This window comes from Vitis vinifera, chromosome 16, assembly GCF_030704535.1.
Source record: "Vitis vinifera cultivar Pinot Noir 40024 chromosome 16, ASM3070453v1".
Taxonomy (NCBI): Eukaryota; Viridiplantae; Streptophyta; class Magnoliopsida; order Vitales; family Vitaceae; genus Vitis; species Vitis vinifera.
The window spans coordinates 18935260-18951978 of NC_081820.1; the positions used below are offsets into that span (position 1 = coordinate 18935260).

At 38.9% G+C, this 16719-nt stretch overlaps 1 protein-coding gene across 5 annotated transcripts in view; it reads left to right on the forward strand.

The window, feature by feature from the left end:
* LOC100256706 (cleavage and polyadenylation specificity factor subunit 1) overlaps nt 1-16719 on the forward strand; it is a 117542-nt gene that overhangs the window by 36982 nt on the left and 63841 nt on the right. For all 5 annotated transcript variants that reach the window (XM_019226130.2, XM_019226129.2, XM_059743321.1 and 2 more), the window contains exons 4-7: nt 104-239; nt 330-475; nt 1669-1764; nt 1972-2024. In XM_019226130.2, the coding sequence (XP_019081675.1) occupies nt 104-239; nt 330-475; nt 1669-1764; nt 1972-2024 (431 nt within the window). The remainder of the gene's footprint in view (nt 1-103; nt 240-329; nt 476-1668; nt 1765-1971; nt 2025-16719) is intronic.

Genomic DNA, 16719 nt, shown 5'->3' on the forward strand with positions numbered 1-16719 from the left:
GAAAAATAGGAGCCTTTGCTTTCATACATTTTTTAAAGAATTAAGTTCAACCTTTCAAGCATTTCTTTCTATTCCAATTTCAATTTTGGATTTTAATTGTTAGGCTGGTTATGGTTTGGTTGGGGATGAGGAGGCTTTGAGTTCTGGAAGTGCAGTTTCTGCTCGTGTTGAATCATCGTACGTAATCAGTCTAAGAGATTTGGACATGAAACATGTAAAAGACTTCACATTTGTACATGGTGAGTACAAATTAATGCAAATTTGTTGCTGCCTTTGAACCACTCCATATGATGATGATCAATGCCTGAATTTGATAATCTGTTTTGTAGGTTATATTGAGCCTGTGATGGTAATTCTTCATGAGAGGGAGCTTACTTGGGCTGGGCGTGTCTCATGGAAGCATCATACTTGCATGATTTCTGCGCTTAGTATTAGTACAACTTTGAAGCAGCATCCTCTCATATGGTCTGCTGTTGTAAGTTTTGAACTTCATAAACATGTTTAACAATTGATAAAACAACTCAAGGAATATTGTTGGTTTAACTGAGACCCTTATAAAGGGAGAATGGAGTAATAGATATCAAAGCAGGGTTTCTTCTTCATCTAGCATAGTTGGCTACCATTTGCATGATTCATTACCATTTGGTTCTTGAATTTCTAAAATGTTCATTTGAAGTTGGTTTAAATGAATCCATATTAGCAAATTGCTTGTGACAGAGAGGGAATTTTAAAAAATAATATTTTTTCCTTTGCGGCTCAAACCTTGTTATAAATTCTTACAAACAAATAACTCGAGACCTAATGTTCTGGATAGACTGGTGATGCAATGTCCAGGAGCCAAAACTTGTCCCCTGAACTATTTGCTTGGGTGTGATTGCATGTTGTTCATGTGTCTCTCTTACTGAAGGATGGGTTGTGGCTTTGTCACCTTATTGTCATATTGGCCAATTATTTATGTTAAATAAATATAAAATTAGTAGAGCTAACAATAAAAAAGATCTTTTTATATTCCTTTTAGTATATGTTGGAGTTGACTAATAGAATGGGATTATTATGGATTTCCTTCACCAATGGTATTTGCATTGTCCTTTATCAGAACTTGCAATGGTGATAGAATATTGGTGCTCAATCACAACAATAATAGCTGGCATTTCAATGCCCAGGGGAGTTGACATGACATATCCAAGAAATCACCAAATTTGTTCTATAGCAGTCATTTCTTATCCATTATTTAAGAAAATCCTTGTTATGATACCGAGACTTCCAATTTTGGCCATGGGCAAGATCTGAAAAATCTCTAAATCATGAAACTCTCATTTTGTTTGTTAATGAAACTATATCTAGCATAATACTACATCTTATTGCCTAAAAATAATTATCGGCATAAAAGATGCTGTTTGATGCAATAAAACCAGGACATTTTTGGGTCGTCCTTTTCAATTCCAAAATTTTCATGTGAACCTTGGGTTCTTTGAGTTGAAGTTTAAAATTTTGATCATCAGTGAAATTTGGATCAAAATTTGAAATGATAAACATTCTGTATTTGCTTTTGTATGCTGTTGTTCATGTTAAGAGAGGAGAGGGTCTATATTGGTCTTGGCTGTAAAAGTTCTATAAGAGCGAAAGATTTCTTAGATTTACTTGCATTTTGTTTGTCCTTGTTATCAGAATCTCCCACATGATGCTTACAAGCTTCTTCCAGTGCCTTCTCCAATTGGTGGAGTTGTTGTAATTAGTGCAAATTCTATTCATTACCATAGCCAGGTAGACTTCTTCCATTTTATGGCAGTGTAATCTCTCAGCTTCATAATTCTTTTCTCCTTTCATTTTTACTGTTAATGTGCTAATTTCCTGCTTGAATTCTTCTTCCCTCTTCCCTTTTTTGGGTTTTGATTGCTACTAGTCTTTGTCATCTAAGTCTAAAAGTTCATATACGTATATCTGACCATTCATTGGTTTTTGCTTTAACAGTCAGCATCATGTGCATTGGCTTTGAACAACTATGCTGTCTCTGCAGATAACAGGTTATATCTGTGGTTTCTCTCTCTCTCTCTCTTGATCTCTACTAACTGTCTATGCATTCTTGTCATTGTTTTACAAAATCATTAGACCCTACTACTGAATGAAGCTTAAGTTTGCATTTATGATACCAAATTATAGATGATATTGTTTTTCATGCTAGAATTGTTTTTTTTAGTTGAATTATTCAACTGTTCCCCCTGACAACCTCATAGGTTGGTTAGATTGGACTCCTTGTTTCTATCTTGAGCATTATATTGATTGTCCTTTCTTTGTTATTTTTTTGCTTGTGAGATAAAGGAAGGGGTAACTTAGTCTTTTAGTAGCCTTTTATGTGATTTTGGTGAATGGAGGCCAAGAATCATTGGATTGTCATTGGGGATTTTGAGTAGAGATGTTGTTGAGGCTATGAAGGTCCCGTTTTCCGAGGAGAATGTTCTTTATGCTCTCCATTAGATGTGTGGGGGGATAAGGCGGTAGAGCTTGATGGTTTCTCTATAGTGTTTTTGCAATGATGTTGGGATTTTGTAAAGAATGAAGTGATGAGTTTCTTCAGGGAGTTCTATGATTTTGGATCTTTTGAAAGAAGTTTAAATGCCACATTTTTGGTGTTGTTCCAAAGAAGGGAGGGAAGGACTTGAAAGACTTTAGGCCTATTAGTATTAGCTTTGTGGGAGGTTTATGCAGGTGGCTTTGTAAGGTGTTGGCAAAAAGGTTGAAGAAAGTGGTGGTTTCGATTTTTTCAATCTCTTAAAATGATTTTGTTGAAGGAAGATAAATATTGGATGCAATTCTAATAGTCATTGAAGCAATAGACGCAAGACTAAAGAATGGTTTGAATGGCATAATATGCAAGTTGAATATAAAAAAGGCCTATAACTATGTAAACTGGGCCTGTTTTCTAGAAATTTTCAACAAAATGGTGTTTGGTAAAGAATGGATTGGTTGGATCAAATGATGTATTTCTATTGCCAGATTTTCAATGGTGGTGAACAAAACTCCCACTAGTTTTTTTTAAAAGTTCTTGGGGCTTAAGGCGAGGGGATCCTTTTTCCCCTTATCTTTGTTTAAGCCATGAAGGGGCCCAGTTGTTCGTTGAATAGGGCAAAGGAGGGAGGTTACATTTTGGGGTTCATGTTAAGTGGTAGGGGAGGTGAAGGTGAGGAAGTGTCACACCTTTTATTTGCAAATGACCTTCTTATCTTTTGTGAAGCAAACGAAGATCAAATAGTATATCTTAGTTTAAAGCAAGCTAATTCCAATGGGCAATATTCCTATCGTTGAGGAATTAGTGGTTGGGTTGGGTTGTAGGAAGGGGAAGCTTCCTGTTGTGTAATTGGGCTTCCTTTAGGAGCTTCTTATAAATCGATGACTTGTTGGCATTTAGTGGAGGAGAGAGTTCACAAGAGGCTGACTATATGGAAAAGACAATATCTATTTAAAGGTGGGAGGCTTACTCTAATCAAAAGTACCTTGGCAAGCCTTCCCATTTACCAAATGGCTCTTTTTGTTTTGCCTAAGAGGGTATGCTTAAGGCTTGAAAAGATCTAGAGGGACTTCTTGTGGGGTGACAGTTCTTTAGTGAAAAAGTTGCATCTAGTGAGATAGAATGTTGCTTGTAAGGAGAAATGTAATGGAGGCCTTGGGGTTAGAAAACTTTCAATTCTAAACTAAAATTCGTTTTGAAAAGTGGTTGTAGAGGTTTGCCTCAAAGAATGAACCTCTTTGGAAGAGGGTTACTATTAGGAAGTATGGGGAAGAGGAGCCAACTTGGTGTTTTAGGAAAAGTAGTGATGGTTTGTTTTGAGGTTAGATCGTGGGAGACCGTCGAGAGAGTTAGGCATGATCAATGAAAAGAACCTCTTTTAGTATGGACAATGTAGAAAGATGAGGTTTTGGGAAGATATATGGTGTGGTGAAGAGAATCTTTTCCCTCATATTTCACAATGTTTTTAGAACCGGATTGGTCATTGAATCAGAAAAGTTACCAGTTCACGGTTCACTGATCGAACCGACGGTCGGACCGGTGACATTATAAATGTATAATTTATATATTATTAAAATAAAAATGATAATTTATATATTATTTAAAAATTAAAATTTTATTTGAAAATCAAAAAATTAGTTTCAAATTAGAAATTTAAATTAAAACCGGAATTTTAATTTAGAATTAGAAAATTTAAAATTTAATTTTAAATCAAAAACTTATTTTAAAATCAGAAATTTATTTAAAATTATAATGTTTTCATTAATTTAAATTAAAGACACAAGTTTTAAAATCATAAAGTTAAAAAATAATAAATATGAAATAAAATAAATAATAATTGATATAAACTAATAACTAATAAGTAATAAGGTAAATTAAAAAAAAAAAATCTGGAAATGAAATGGGAAAATTAGGACGTGTTGCCTTGGAGGTGGGAAGGGGGAAGAGGGGCAGTGCCGTAGGGGGAAAGAGGGGCAACTGGGGAAGAGGGGTAGTGTGTAGTAGCGGGGGGTGGTCAGGGTGGAGACGCACGCGGTTGGAAAAGGAAGGAGAAGAGGAGCAGTGCCGTAGTAGGAAGGTGGGGGAGGAGCATGGTTGAGGCGTGTCGACAACGACGGTGGTGGCATGGTGGGCCGGCGGCGACAGTGGGCAGCTGGTGCTAGAGTAGGGGCGGCCATGGGGGGGTTGAAAATAAACCTTTTACACTTAGCAAAACGACGTCATTTTGATGGGGTAAAAAAAAATAAAAAATAAAATGGTTGAACCGTCCGGTTCGCTGGTTCGACCGTTGGTTCATCCGGTTTTGATTCCTGTTCAATCATCTGCCAGCAATTCACTAGACCAGATTGGAATTGTGACCGGCCGACGGTTGGACCGGTTTTTAAAACCATGATATTTCACATTCTTGACAAAGGATGCTTGAGTGGTGAATGTTTGGGACCAACAGGGTTAGGGAAGACTTTGGAATCCCTACTATTCAAGGAATTTGAATGATTGGGAGTTGGAAAGGGTTGAGGAGTTTCTCTTGAGGCTCTAAGGAAAGGTTGTAAGAGGGAATTAAGACGATAGGCTTGGAATAGATGGATGCTAAGAAGGGTAAATTTATTGTTATATCCTTATACTCTTTTTTAGGGTAGGAAAGAGTGGTTGCTTTCCATACAAAAGTTATTTGGAACTCCATGGTCCTAACCAAAGTAGGTTTGTTTGCTTAGGAGGCTTCTTAGGAAAAGGTTTTGATGTTGGACAAGTTGCAAAGAAGAGGATGGTCTTTGGTGAACCGTTGCTTTCTTTATATGGAAGAGTAAGAGTTGGTAAACTATATTCTTCTCGATTGTGCCCAAGCTTAAGGATTATGGATTTTGATTTTCTCGTTGTTTACAGTTGAATGGATGTTACCATGTTCGGTAAAAGAGACTCTATTAGGGTGGCAATGTTCCTTCATGGGTAAAAAGTTGAAGAAAGTTTGGAGGGTTATTCCCTTGTGTGTATTTTGAACATTATGGAAGGAGAAAATCCAAGATCTTTTGAAAGCAAAGAAATGTCTGATCATGCGCTAAAGTTCTTTTTTCTTTGGTATCTTTTGTAGTGGATTAGGATATACATAGATGGTGGCTCCCTAACCATATTAGATTTAATAGATTGGTTAGAATCTCCTTGAAGGGATGGTTGGTTTTTGTTGCCCTTCTTTTCTGTTTTTCTTTCTTGGCTTCTTTTGTGTATGACTTGTGTACTTTGGTGTGCCTTCATATAACAATTTTAATAGATTTGGTTTGTTTACTTATCAATTTTTTTTTGCTTGTGATTGTAATCAAGCCATTCTATGAAGGACTCTGTGTCCAACCATATTGTGAAGATCTAGATATCTCTGAGTTGACACTGAAAACCATTATTCCTCAAGTCTTTATTGTTTTTTAGTCAAAGGAAACTATGGAGGAAGAGAAACTGTGTTTTTAGATTTAATTGATGGACTTGGGATAGCATGAGGCATTTGTTCAGAATGCATTAGTCTTCGAATTTTCTTTTCCTTTGTTTTCTAAGCGTTCCTTGCATGCTTCCAAGCCTATGCATCAGGATTGCACCTCCTTTCCTATAGGCATTGAGGGCATGTCTGGAATGTTGGAATAGTGAATGAGAAAAATTCATTCCATTTCCCATTTATAAATGTGTTTGGGTTACTTATTAGAAATGAGAGTAAGAATCAAAATTTATTCTCATTGAAACCAAAATCCATTCTTGTTATGATTTTAATTCCTTTTTTCTACATGGTCTTATAATTCATCTCCATTCCCATTTCCATTCCTGCATATTAAATGTACTCTTAAGTTTGTGCATTTGGGTGGATAAGGGGTGGGGAGAGAGGAGAATTTGTTATTTGCCACTATAGAAACTCAAGGGTTTCTCTAGTTAGCAATCTTTAAGTTTTTAGCATCTATGTAAACTGTAATGGACAAAAGAAAATTGTTTTTCCTTAATGAGTAAAATAAATATATTATAGAAAGCTGCTAGAGGACCCAAGCATATAGGAAGCATACATGCAGTGGCGGAGCGAGCAAATGGCTTGAGGGGGGGCAAATCTAGCTATTAATTTCAGGGAGAGCAAAAAATGAACAAAAAGTATGTGTAGTTAGTCTAGTGGTAACAAGTGATTCTTTACCTATTCATGAGGAAGGGTTCAAATCCCTCTATGCTAATATTCTTTTTAAAAATTTCAGGGGGGGCATATGCCCATCCTAGGCATGGATTGGATCCGCCCCTGCATACATGGAAAACCAACAACCAAAAACAGTAAAAAATAAATAACACAAATTTACTCACACCCTATCAGCCATCAACAGCTCATACCACTATAAATTACATCCATAAAAAGAACATCTACTATCTACATGATGTCCTTTTCTTCATGCATATATAGATGGCAGAACAATACAATTAGTTTTAGATTTCTTCTGGTAGTAAATCTCCTAAAGAATTTTCTTTTGTTCTCTTCCCATAGCACAAGGAATATGTATAAAATGAATAAGGGGTGATACAAAAAGGAATATAACAAATCGGTCAATATAAAATGAATTTTTTTTTTTGTCATTGAACTGAAACTTGGACTGAGAACTCTTTTTTTGAAACTGTCAGCTAACTGCAGCTTAGATGAGACAACAAGAGTACAAATCAGTTCACTATCAATCTTCTCATTGATGAAAGGCCTGCCTATTTTAATATATATTTGGTTCTATCATGTTGAACATGATTATGAGCTATTCTTATTGCTGTTTTGTTGTGATAATACAACCTAATAAGGCTTTTAATCTCTACTTGCGATTCCTTTAGCACAGTCTCTATCCATACGAGTTCACATATACCTAAGGCCATAGCTCAAAATTTGCCTCAACATTTGATCTAGCTACTATAGGTTGCTTTTTACTCCTCCAAGTCACCAGATTACCTCCCACAAAGGTATAATATTTAGGAGTTGACCTTCTGTCAATCATTGATCCTCCTCAGTCTACATCGATATAAGACTTTGCATAATGTGATTATTTTTGGAGAATAACAACCCTTGTCTGAATTAACCTTTAGATATCTTAAGATCCTCAAGTTATGGTTGTCAAAAGTTATCTAGATTGACAATGGGCATGATGAAGTGCAAAGTTGAAAAGTTTGAAGTGGAGAAAAAGTCTTTTCAGGTAAAGTTTGAAGGATCGAATGGCGGAACTTGGGTATCAGTAACAGAAAGGAGCCGAGGTTTTGTTGTATCAGTAGGATTTGGAAAGGAGGAGTTGGATTGGTTGATGGAGCATTTGAAGAAAGCTGTGGAATTGGAGGCTTCCAGGGGATTCATACGAAAGATTAAGGGCAAGACTAAAATTCATTTGATGGAGATTTGTTTCAATAATACAGGGCGTTTCATGAAAATCACAAAGATTGCTACAAAAAGGAAACCTTTACTTCTTGTCATTCTCGAGGGTGTTAAAGGCAATGGGTGGGAAGTCCTTAGGAAGGCGATTCTTTCAGTGCAAGACTATTTTGATCAAGTCGGAGGAGATTCGAAGGAGACGTTTGGAGATACTCAAATGAGTAGGGCATATATAGAGGTGGTCGGTCATACGCAGAAGTAGTTGCAGAGGATGGACTTAGGATTGGAGTTCCGTTGTCAGCTGGAAAATGGGCCAGAGCCGTAATATGCGAATGCAAAGAAAAAGTCCAAGACTGGACTCACGAAGGCAAAGCCATTGCGAGGATGATGGGCGTGAAAGGAATGGTGTCTATAAATCCCATTTCCGCTTTCAAGGGGTGTTTCTTTGTGAGTTCAGCAAGGAGAGCAGAATGGTTCCAAGAGCAGGAAAGACTTTTAGTGAAAGGAAGGTCTATTCTTCTAAGAAGATGGTCGCTAAGAGAAAATATGATTATTCCCGGAAAATTCAGAAGGGGTTGGTTAGAATTGAAAGGTCTTCCTTTTCACTTGTGGGATGAAGACCAATTGAAATTCATTTTGAAGAAGTGGGGGAGGGTAACGAAGGTGGCAAGGGAAGCTGTGAAGCTGTTGGACTTGACGAAGGTGATGCTGTGGGTGGAGATGTTTCCTAATGTTGTGCTACCAGCGTTGCTTGAGGTGGAAGACGAGGCCTGGAAATATACAGTAGCAGTTTCAGTCACCGGAGAAGAGGGTGAAGACGACACTGTCACGTCCGAGACAACCCATTGTAGGAACCAGTGGTTGAAAGCGAGGGGTTGCGTCTCTCAGTCGACAAAATTTGCAGAGGGGCTACGAGGTAGCATCAGGGGCAATGAGTGCTACAGTAGGAAGCTTCTTCCCTGGGCACGTTATCGGTGCTCAAGTACAAGTCTGGCGGCCAAAAGGGAGAATGGATGGGAAGGGAGCAGCTTGGGCCCAGCAGAAGAAAACATTTGTGGGCCCATAGAGCCTAATACTTCTTTTAAAGCCCAGCCTGTAAGGGCCTAAAGAGGGAGGAGGAGTCGTGGGCTTCACGCTGGCCCAGATGCTCCTCAAGTCCACGAGACTGTAGCGGCATCGCCTCCATCTCTCCAGCGAGTGGGTTCCTTTGCAAAAGCGACCATGCAGCCTTATCCAGGCGATGAGAGGGCCGGCGTCGAGGTCATCTATGGAGAGGTTGGTCGGGCCGATGAGTTACAAGCCTAGACTCTTTCCAACCCTAGCCCACCTTCAGAGATAGAAGACGTTAGTTATGGGCGTCGGACCGTGGGCTGTAAGTTAAAAGGCCCATCGGGGTTGGGCCAAATTTTAGGAGGATCGAAGCCCTCTGGTATGAAAGGTAGGTCTCAAAAGGAAGAAAGTGCAACGAGAAAGGGGAAAGCTCCAGTGGTTCAAATGAGAGACTCCACGTAGGAGGAAAAGACGATAGTTTCAAGGAAGATGTGGTCCAACCTCTTCCCTCCAAGCGTCGATCGCCGACAACGACAACGGAGTAGTAGCGAGCCTCTTCTCCTACGGAGCGCATCACCATTTAGCGAAGTCCGCAATCTGGAAGTGGATTTCGGGACGGGATCTCAAAAGGTACGAGGTATGAAAGAGTCCTATCTTCCGCTGTCTTCTGTCAAGGAAATGTAAGAGCTGGTCGAGGGAAGAGACCTCGGCGTCAAGAGGAGAGGTGGACTCACAAAAATCCCATCTCGAAGAAGACAAAGAAGGATTTACAGGCCGAGCGGGGTACGATCCTCGTGGTTCGTTAGTCACGGATTTACCTTATATTCCAAGAATCAAAGGTAAAAGAATCATCTTGGAAGGAAATTGTGAAATTCCGGGAGCGGAAAACATGGAGGAATGTCAGCCTTTTTCTTCTCAGCCACCCGAGCCTTCTTCTTTCCCTTCTTGTAATCTGGAAAAGCTTTTGCCATGTCCCTCTGGTCCTCATCTTCCAAATTCAGCTTTTCTTTCCCAGTCTCCTACGGTAAATTAAGGTAATTCTAAATTTTTTTTTGAAAAAGGCGTTGTTGGCTCTTTAAATTATGTTGGCATCCCTGTCCGTGTTGAGGAGGAGAATCAGAGTGCTTTTTCTAACCAGTTGTCCGAGAGTTCTACCCCTAGGAAGTCTTCTAACCTGTTGTCAGGTAGTCCGGGGGATACTGTGGCATCCCCATCGGGAGACTTTCTTATTGATGGCCTGTCCCCTAGGAAAATGGCTAAAGTGCGAGAGGTTCTATGCTCTCTGGACATTAAGGTGTACTCCAGGAGGAAGAATAGAGGCCCCATAGGTGATTGAGACCTGGTGGATTTGGTTTGGAGGGTTAGGGTCCGAGTGTTTTTTCATGAAAATTGTCAGTTGGAACGCCAGGGGTTTGGGTTCAAGTAATAATCGAAGGGTGGTTAAAGATTTCCTTAGGTCAGAGAATCCGGATGTTGTGATGATTCAGGAAACAAAAAAGGAGAAGTGTGACAGAAGGTTTGTGGGTAGTGTCTGGACGGTCAGAAATAAGGATTGGGTTGCTCTTCCGACGTGTGGGGATTCAGGCGGGATTTTGTTCATTTGGGACTCAAAAAAACTGTGCAGGGAGGAGGTGGTATTAGGCTCTTTCTCGATCTCTGTCAAGTTCGCCTTGGACGGTTGTGGACCTCTTTGGATTTCTGCAGTTTATGGTCTAAATAGTCCCTCACTTAGGAAGGATTTTTGGGTGGAACTTTATGACATTTATGGTCTAACTTTTCCGTTATGGTGTGTGGGCGGTGATTTTAATGTCAGAAAGAGAAGTTCAGAAAAATTGGGGGGCTCTAGGCTAACTTTAAGCATGAGGGACTTTGATAGTTTTATTAGAGAATGTGAATTGCTTGATCCACCGCTTCGGAATGCATCATTCACTTGGTCAAATTTGCAAGAGTCTCCCGTGTGTAAGAGATTGGACCGTTTTCTTTACTCAAATGAGTGGGGGCAGCTCTTTCCCCAAGGCCTTCAAGAAGCCCTTATTAGAAGGACCTCGGATCATTGGCCAATTGCTTTGGATACCAACCCGTTCATGTGGGGCTCAACACCTTTTAGGTTTAAGAATATGTGGCTGCAACATCCTAATTTCAAGGAGAACTTTAGAAATTGGTGGAGTGGTTTTCAAGGAAACGGATGGGAAGGCCACAAGTTCACGAGGAGACTACAATATGTTAAAGCCAAATTAAAGGAGTGGAATAAGTTTTCTTTTGGAGAGCTTAATGAAAAGAAAAAAAGTATCCTCAATGATTTAGCTAACTTTGATGCCATTGAGTAGGAAGGGGGTCTCACCTCTGAATTGTTAGGTCAAAGAGCCTTAAGAAAAAGGGAGCTAGAGGAATTAATTTTGAGGGAGGAAATTCATTGGAGACAAAAAGCTAGGGTGAAATGGGTTAAGGAAGGGGATTGTAACTCTAAGTTTTTTCATAAAGTCGCTAATGGCAGGCGAAATAGGAAATATATCAAGGAGTTGGAAAATGAAAGGGGCTTAGTGTTGAATAATGCCGAGAGAATCACAGAGGAGATCTTATTTTACTTTGAAAAACTCTACGCGAGTCCTACAGGAGAGTCTTGGAGTATTGAAGGATTAGATTGGTCCCCTATTTCGGAAGAGAGCGCGATAAGGTTGGATTCCCCTTTCATTGAAGAAGAGATTTCTTAGGCCATTTTTCAATTGGATAGGGACAAGGCTCCGGGGCCTGATGACTTTACTATTGCAGTATTCCAAGTTGGGATGTGATTAAGGAGGATTTAGTGAGAGTGTTCGCAGAATTTCATAGGAGCAGAATCATCAATCAAAGCACTAATACCTCTTTCATTGTTCTACTGCTCAAAAAGAGTATGACAAAGAAAATCTCAGATTTTAAACCTATTAGTTTGATCAGTAGTCTCTACAAGATAATAGCCAAAGTGCTCTCAGGGCGTGTAAGAGGGGTTCTACATGAAACCATCCACTCTACTCAAGGCGCTTTTGTTCAAGGGAGACAAATATTAGATGCGGTTCTCATAGCAAATGAGATAGTGAATGAGAGAAGATGATCAAGGGAGGAAGGTGTCGTCTTCAAAATTGACTTTGAAAAGGCTTATGATCACGTAAGGTGGGATTTTTTGGATCAAGTGTTGGAGAAGAAGGGGTTCAGTCCTAGATGGAGGAAATGGATGAGTGGATGCTTGTCCTCGGTATCTTATGCAGTATTGGTGAATGGTAGCGCTAAAGGGTGGGTTAAGGCATCGAGAGGATTAAGACAAGGTGACCCTTTTTATCCCCTTTTTTGTTTACTTTAGTAGCAGATGTATTGAGTAGGATGCTTTTGAGAGCAGAGGAGAGAAATATGTTGGAGGGTTTCAGGGTGGGTAGAAATAGAACTAGGGTATCTCATTTGCAATTTGCCGATGATACCATCTTATTTTCTAACACTAGGGAGGAAGATTTGCAGGCTCTCAAGAGTCTTTTGTTAGTGTTTGGGCATATTTCTGGGCTCAAGGTCAACCTTGACAAGAGTAATATTTATGGCATCAATCTGGATCAAGCTCATCTTTCAAGATTGGCGGAGACGCTTGATTGCAAGGCTTCTGGCTGGCCTATACTCTATTTGGGTCTTCCTTTGGGTGGGAACCCCAGGGCGGGTGGATTTTGGGATCCAGTGATTGAGAGAATTTCAAAAAGATTAGATGGATGGCAAAAGGCATACTTATCCTTTGGGGGAAGGATAACTCTTATCCAATCTTGCCTTACCCATGTGTCCTGTTACTTTCTTTCTTTATTTAAATTACCCGCTTCAGTCGCTGCAAAAATCGAGAGGTTGCAAAGGGATTTTTTATGGTCAGGGATTGGGGAAGGCAAAAGAGATCATTTAGTGAGGTAGGAGGTTGTGTGCAAACCGAAGGCAATAGGGGGTTTGGGTTTTGAGAATATTTCTCTGAGGAATCTCGCTCTTTTAGGGAAATGGTTGTGGAGGTACCCTAGAGAGAGTTCAGCTCTATGACATCAGGTCATACTAAGCATTTATGGTTCACACTCCAATGGTTGGGATGCTAACACTTTAGTCAGATGGTCACATCGCTGTCCTTGGAAGGCTATTGCACAAGTCTTTTAGGAGTTTTCCTTGTTTACTCGGTTTGTAGTAGGAAATGGGGAAAGAATTCGGTTCTGGGAAGATTTGTGGTGGGGGGACCAACCTTTGGGAACCCAATATTCAAGACTATTTAGAGTAGTCTTGGATAAAAACATCCCTATTTCTTCAGTTCTTCGTCCTACTCGTCCTTTCTCTTGGAATTTAAATTTTCGTCGTAACCTGTCAGATTCTGAGATAGAGGACTTAGAAGGCCTCATGCGGTCTCTCGATGGATTGCATTTATGTCCTTCGGTTCCAGATGCCATATTTTGGCCATTATCTTCTTCAGGGCTTTTTTCAGTTAAATCCTTCTTTCTAGTATTATCTCAATTTTATGGATCTCCTTAGGTTTTCCCTTCTAAGTTTGTTTGGAATTCTCAAGTTCCTTTCAAAGTGAAATCCTTTGTCTGGTTAGTGGCACACAAGAAGGTGAATACTAATGACATGCTACAAGTGAGAAGACCCTATAAAGCCCTTAGTCCTAATATTTGTATTCTGTGCATGAAGCATGGGGAATCGGCAGATCATACTTTTCTTCATTGTTCCTTGACGATTGGGTTGTGGCATAGGTTATTTCAGTTAGCTAAGATGGATTGGGTCCCCCCGAGGAGCATCTTTGACATGATGTCCATCAAATTTAATGGTTTTGGGTCTTCTAAGAGGGGGATAGTTTTGTGGCAAGTTGCAAGCATCGCTCTTATTCGGGTTGTGTGATGGGAAAGAAATGCGAGGATTTTTGAGGATAAAACAAGGAATTCAGAGTATCTTTGGGACTCTATTGTTTTCCTTGCTTCTCTTTGGGCTTTTTGTTCCAAGGTTTTTATGGGGACTCCCCTTAATGTGATACAACTTGATTGGTTAGCGGTGTGTACTCCATAAGGAATGGTCCTTTTAGAGTGTTCGCTTGTTTTTCAGTGTAATTTACTGTAGTTTAGCTTTCTATGGTGGGAGGATTCCTCATCCTTCTTTTTGTATTCCTTTTTATCTATCAATATATCTCTGTATTGTTTCCAATAAAAAAAAAAAAAAAAATATCTTAAGATCCTTATCATGACTTCCATGTGGCCTTCCCAAGGAGCATTCATAAATTGACATACATGCTTGCTACGTATGCAATGTGTGGCCTTGTGAGAGAGAAATTAATTAACTTGCCAACCAGTTTTTGATATCTTCCCTTATCAATTGGTACTCCTTCCATTATTGGTTCCAACTTATGATTATGATTTATAAGGGTATTTGTACGTTTACACCCTAATGTTCTAGTTTCATTTAATAAATGAACAGTTTACTTCCTTTGAGATACAGAGATTTCCTTCTTGATCTTGCTACTTTAATGTCGAGAAAATATTTGAAATTTCTCAAATATTTGATCTCAAAGTCCTTAGCCAATTTCATTTTTTATATTGTTTTATATCATCAATATAAAACAATAAGAATAGTCATCCTTTTTCTAGATGATCATCTGATGAACAAAGTATGATCTCCTTGACTTTGCTGGTACCCAAATTTGACGAGTGATTGAGCAAATCTTTGAAACCATCCCTTGGAGATTGTTTTAACCTATATAATGATTTTTTTTTTCAGCTTGCATGCTTATCCACTCCTGAATTGTCCCTTTAAACCTAGAAGTAGATCCATGAAGACCTTTTCTTCCATATTTCCGTGCAAGAAAGGGTTCTTGAGTCTTGTCATTTACATTGAATTGTTGAAGTTGTTAGTCCTAATTTGCACCAACAGATGGTAGGATTCTAATAGAGTTCATCTTTGCAAGATGTGCAAAGGTTCCCTGGTAGTCAATTCCATAGGTTTGTGTAAATCCTTTAGGACTAATCTTGCTCTCTATCTTTCCATAAAAGCATCAGTCTTGTATTTGATGGTAAACACCCACTTACATTAAGCCGGGTGCTTCCGTTTAGGCAGATCAATGTCCCAGTATCATTCTTGCACAGAGCTTTCATTCTTTCATTTAAAGCTTCCTTCCACTTAGGATCAGCAAGTGCTTTTGCATAGTTTTGGAAACTGAACCCAAGGTTTAATGAGTGGTGAAGGTCTTGCGATTTCTGTTCACCTGTGATAGGACAAATAATTGGAGAGCGGATGCTTGGTACTATTCCTAACACCTTTTCAAATGGTTATAGGAATGTCCAGGGCAGTATTGAACACTAAAGTAGTATTGTTAGGATTTAAGAGAGTAGAATTATGAGGGATAAATACCTCCTTCAGGAGTTGATGACTAACCGTGTACAAAAGAGATAGGGTCTTGTTCTTAGTTTCTCGAGGTCTTCTTCAGTAGACAAGTAACTTCGAATTTCTGTTTGACATCTCTCTTTCAGCAGTTTCAGCATCTCTGAGATTCTGTTGACCTTCCCTCTTTTCTTCATTTTCTCCCACTGTTTTCTTATTTTCCAAAGTAGGCATTGGCAAAGGTATTAACCAAGCTTGAGACTAATCTTCCAATTGCCATTTCTCTCATTGAAGATTAGTTTTCTCATAATAAGGTTGTTTTTCAAAGAAACTAACTTCCATTGTAATGAATTTTTTCTCAAGAAGGTGGGTGACAACAGTTGTTACCTTTTTTATTGGGAGAGTAGTCTAAGAAATACATTTAATGGCTTTACAAGTTTAGATCAATCTTTGATTGGGATATGAACAAGAGTAGTTGGGCTAAAAACTTTTGGAGGAAGTGATCCAAGGCATGGCATATGAGAAATATATTGTTTCAAGATTCCAATAGGAGTTTTCGTGTCAAGGGCCTTTGAAAGTATTCCGTTTATTAAGTAGGCTGCTACAAGGATAACATCTCCCCAAAACTGTTTAGTAAGATTCCAAGCAAACAAAAGTATCCAAGCTACCTCTAACAAATGTCTTTTCTTCCTTTCTGACACCCCATCTTGTTGGGGAGTATCAACACAAGTAGATTGGTGAATAATACCCTTCTGTGAAAATGAACCTAAGATTCTCATTGAAATACTCACTCCATTATCAAATTTAGTCAGCTTCACCTGTGCACAAAAAATGATTTTGGATCATTGTGTAAAAATATTTGAAAGTGGGAATAGTTTTAGATTTTGCCTTTAAGAGGTATACCTAATGCAGTCCTGCTGCAGTCAACAATAAACTAATAAACCACCCAGTCCTAAAGAAAAAAAGTTACTAGTAAGGCTCTCCAAACATTGGTATGGATAATAGAGAAACGACTTTCACTTTTTTGTTACCCAAATGATAGGGAAGATGATGGCTTTTTCCCAACTCACATCCTTCACACTTAAGTTTAGAATGATCTAAATTGATGCACAACTTAGGTCATAACCATTGTAAGTAAAAGAAACTTGGGTGTCCTAATCTCTCATGCATTAACCAATATTCTTCTCTTGCTCCCTTTACTTCATTATCTTTAATTTTTAAGCTTGGATTTCTGTTCCTGCCTCAGTATCTAAGTTGTAAAGGCAATTTTTCTCCTTAGCACTGCCTATCATCTTTCTTGAAGTGAGGTCCTGAAAAATACAGTGTGATTTGGGAGAAAGGTTATAAAGCAATTGAAGACTTTTTTCAGTTTATTGATGGACAATAAATTGCAAGACATGTTAGGAACATGTACGATAGGCAAGAGAGTAATTTTGTGTGAAATAATTACATTTCCTCTATCACTTGT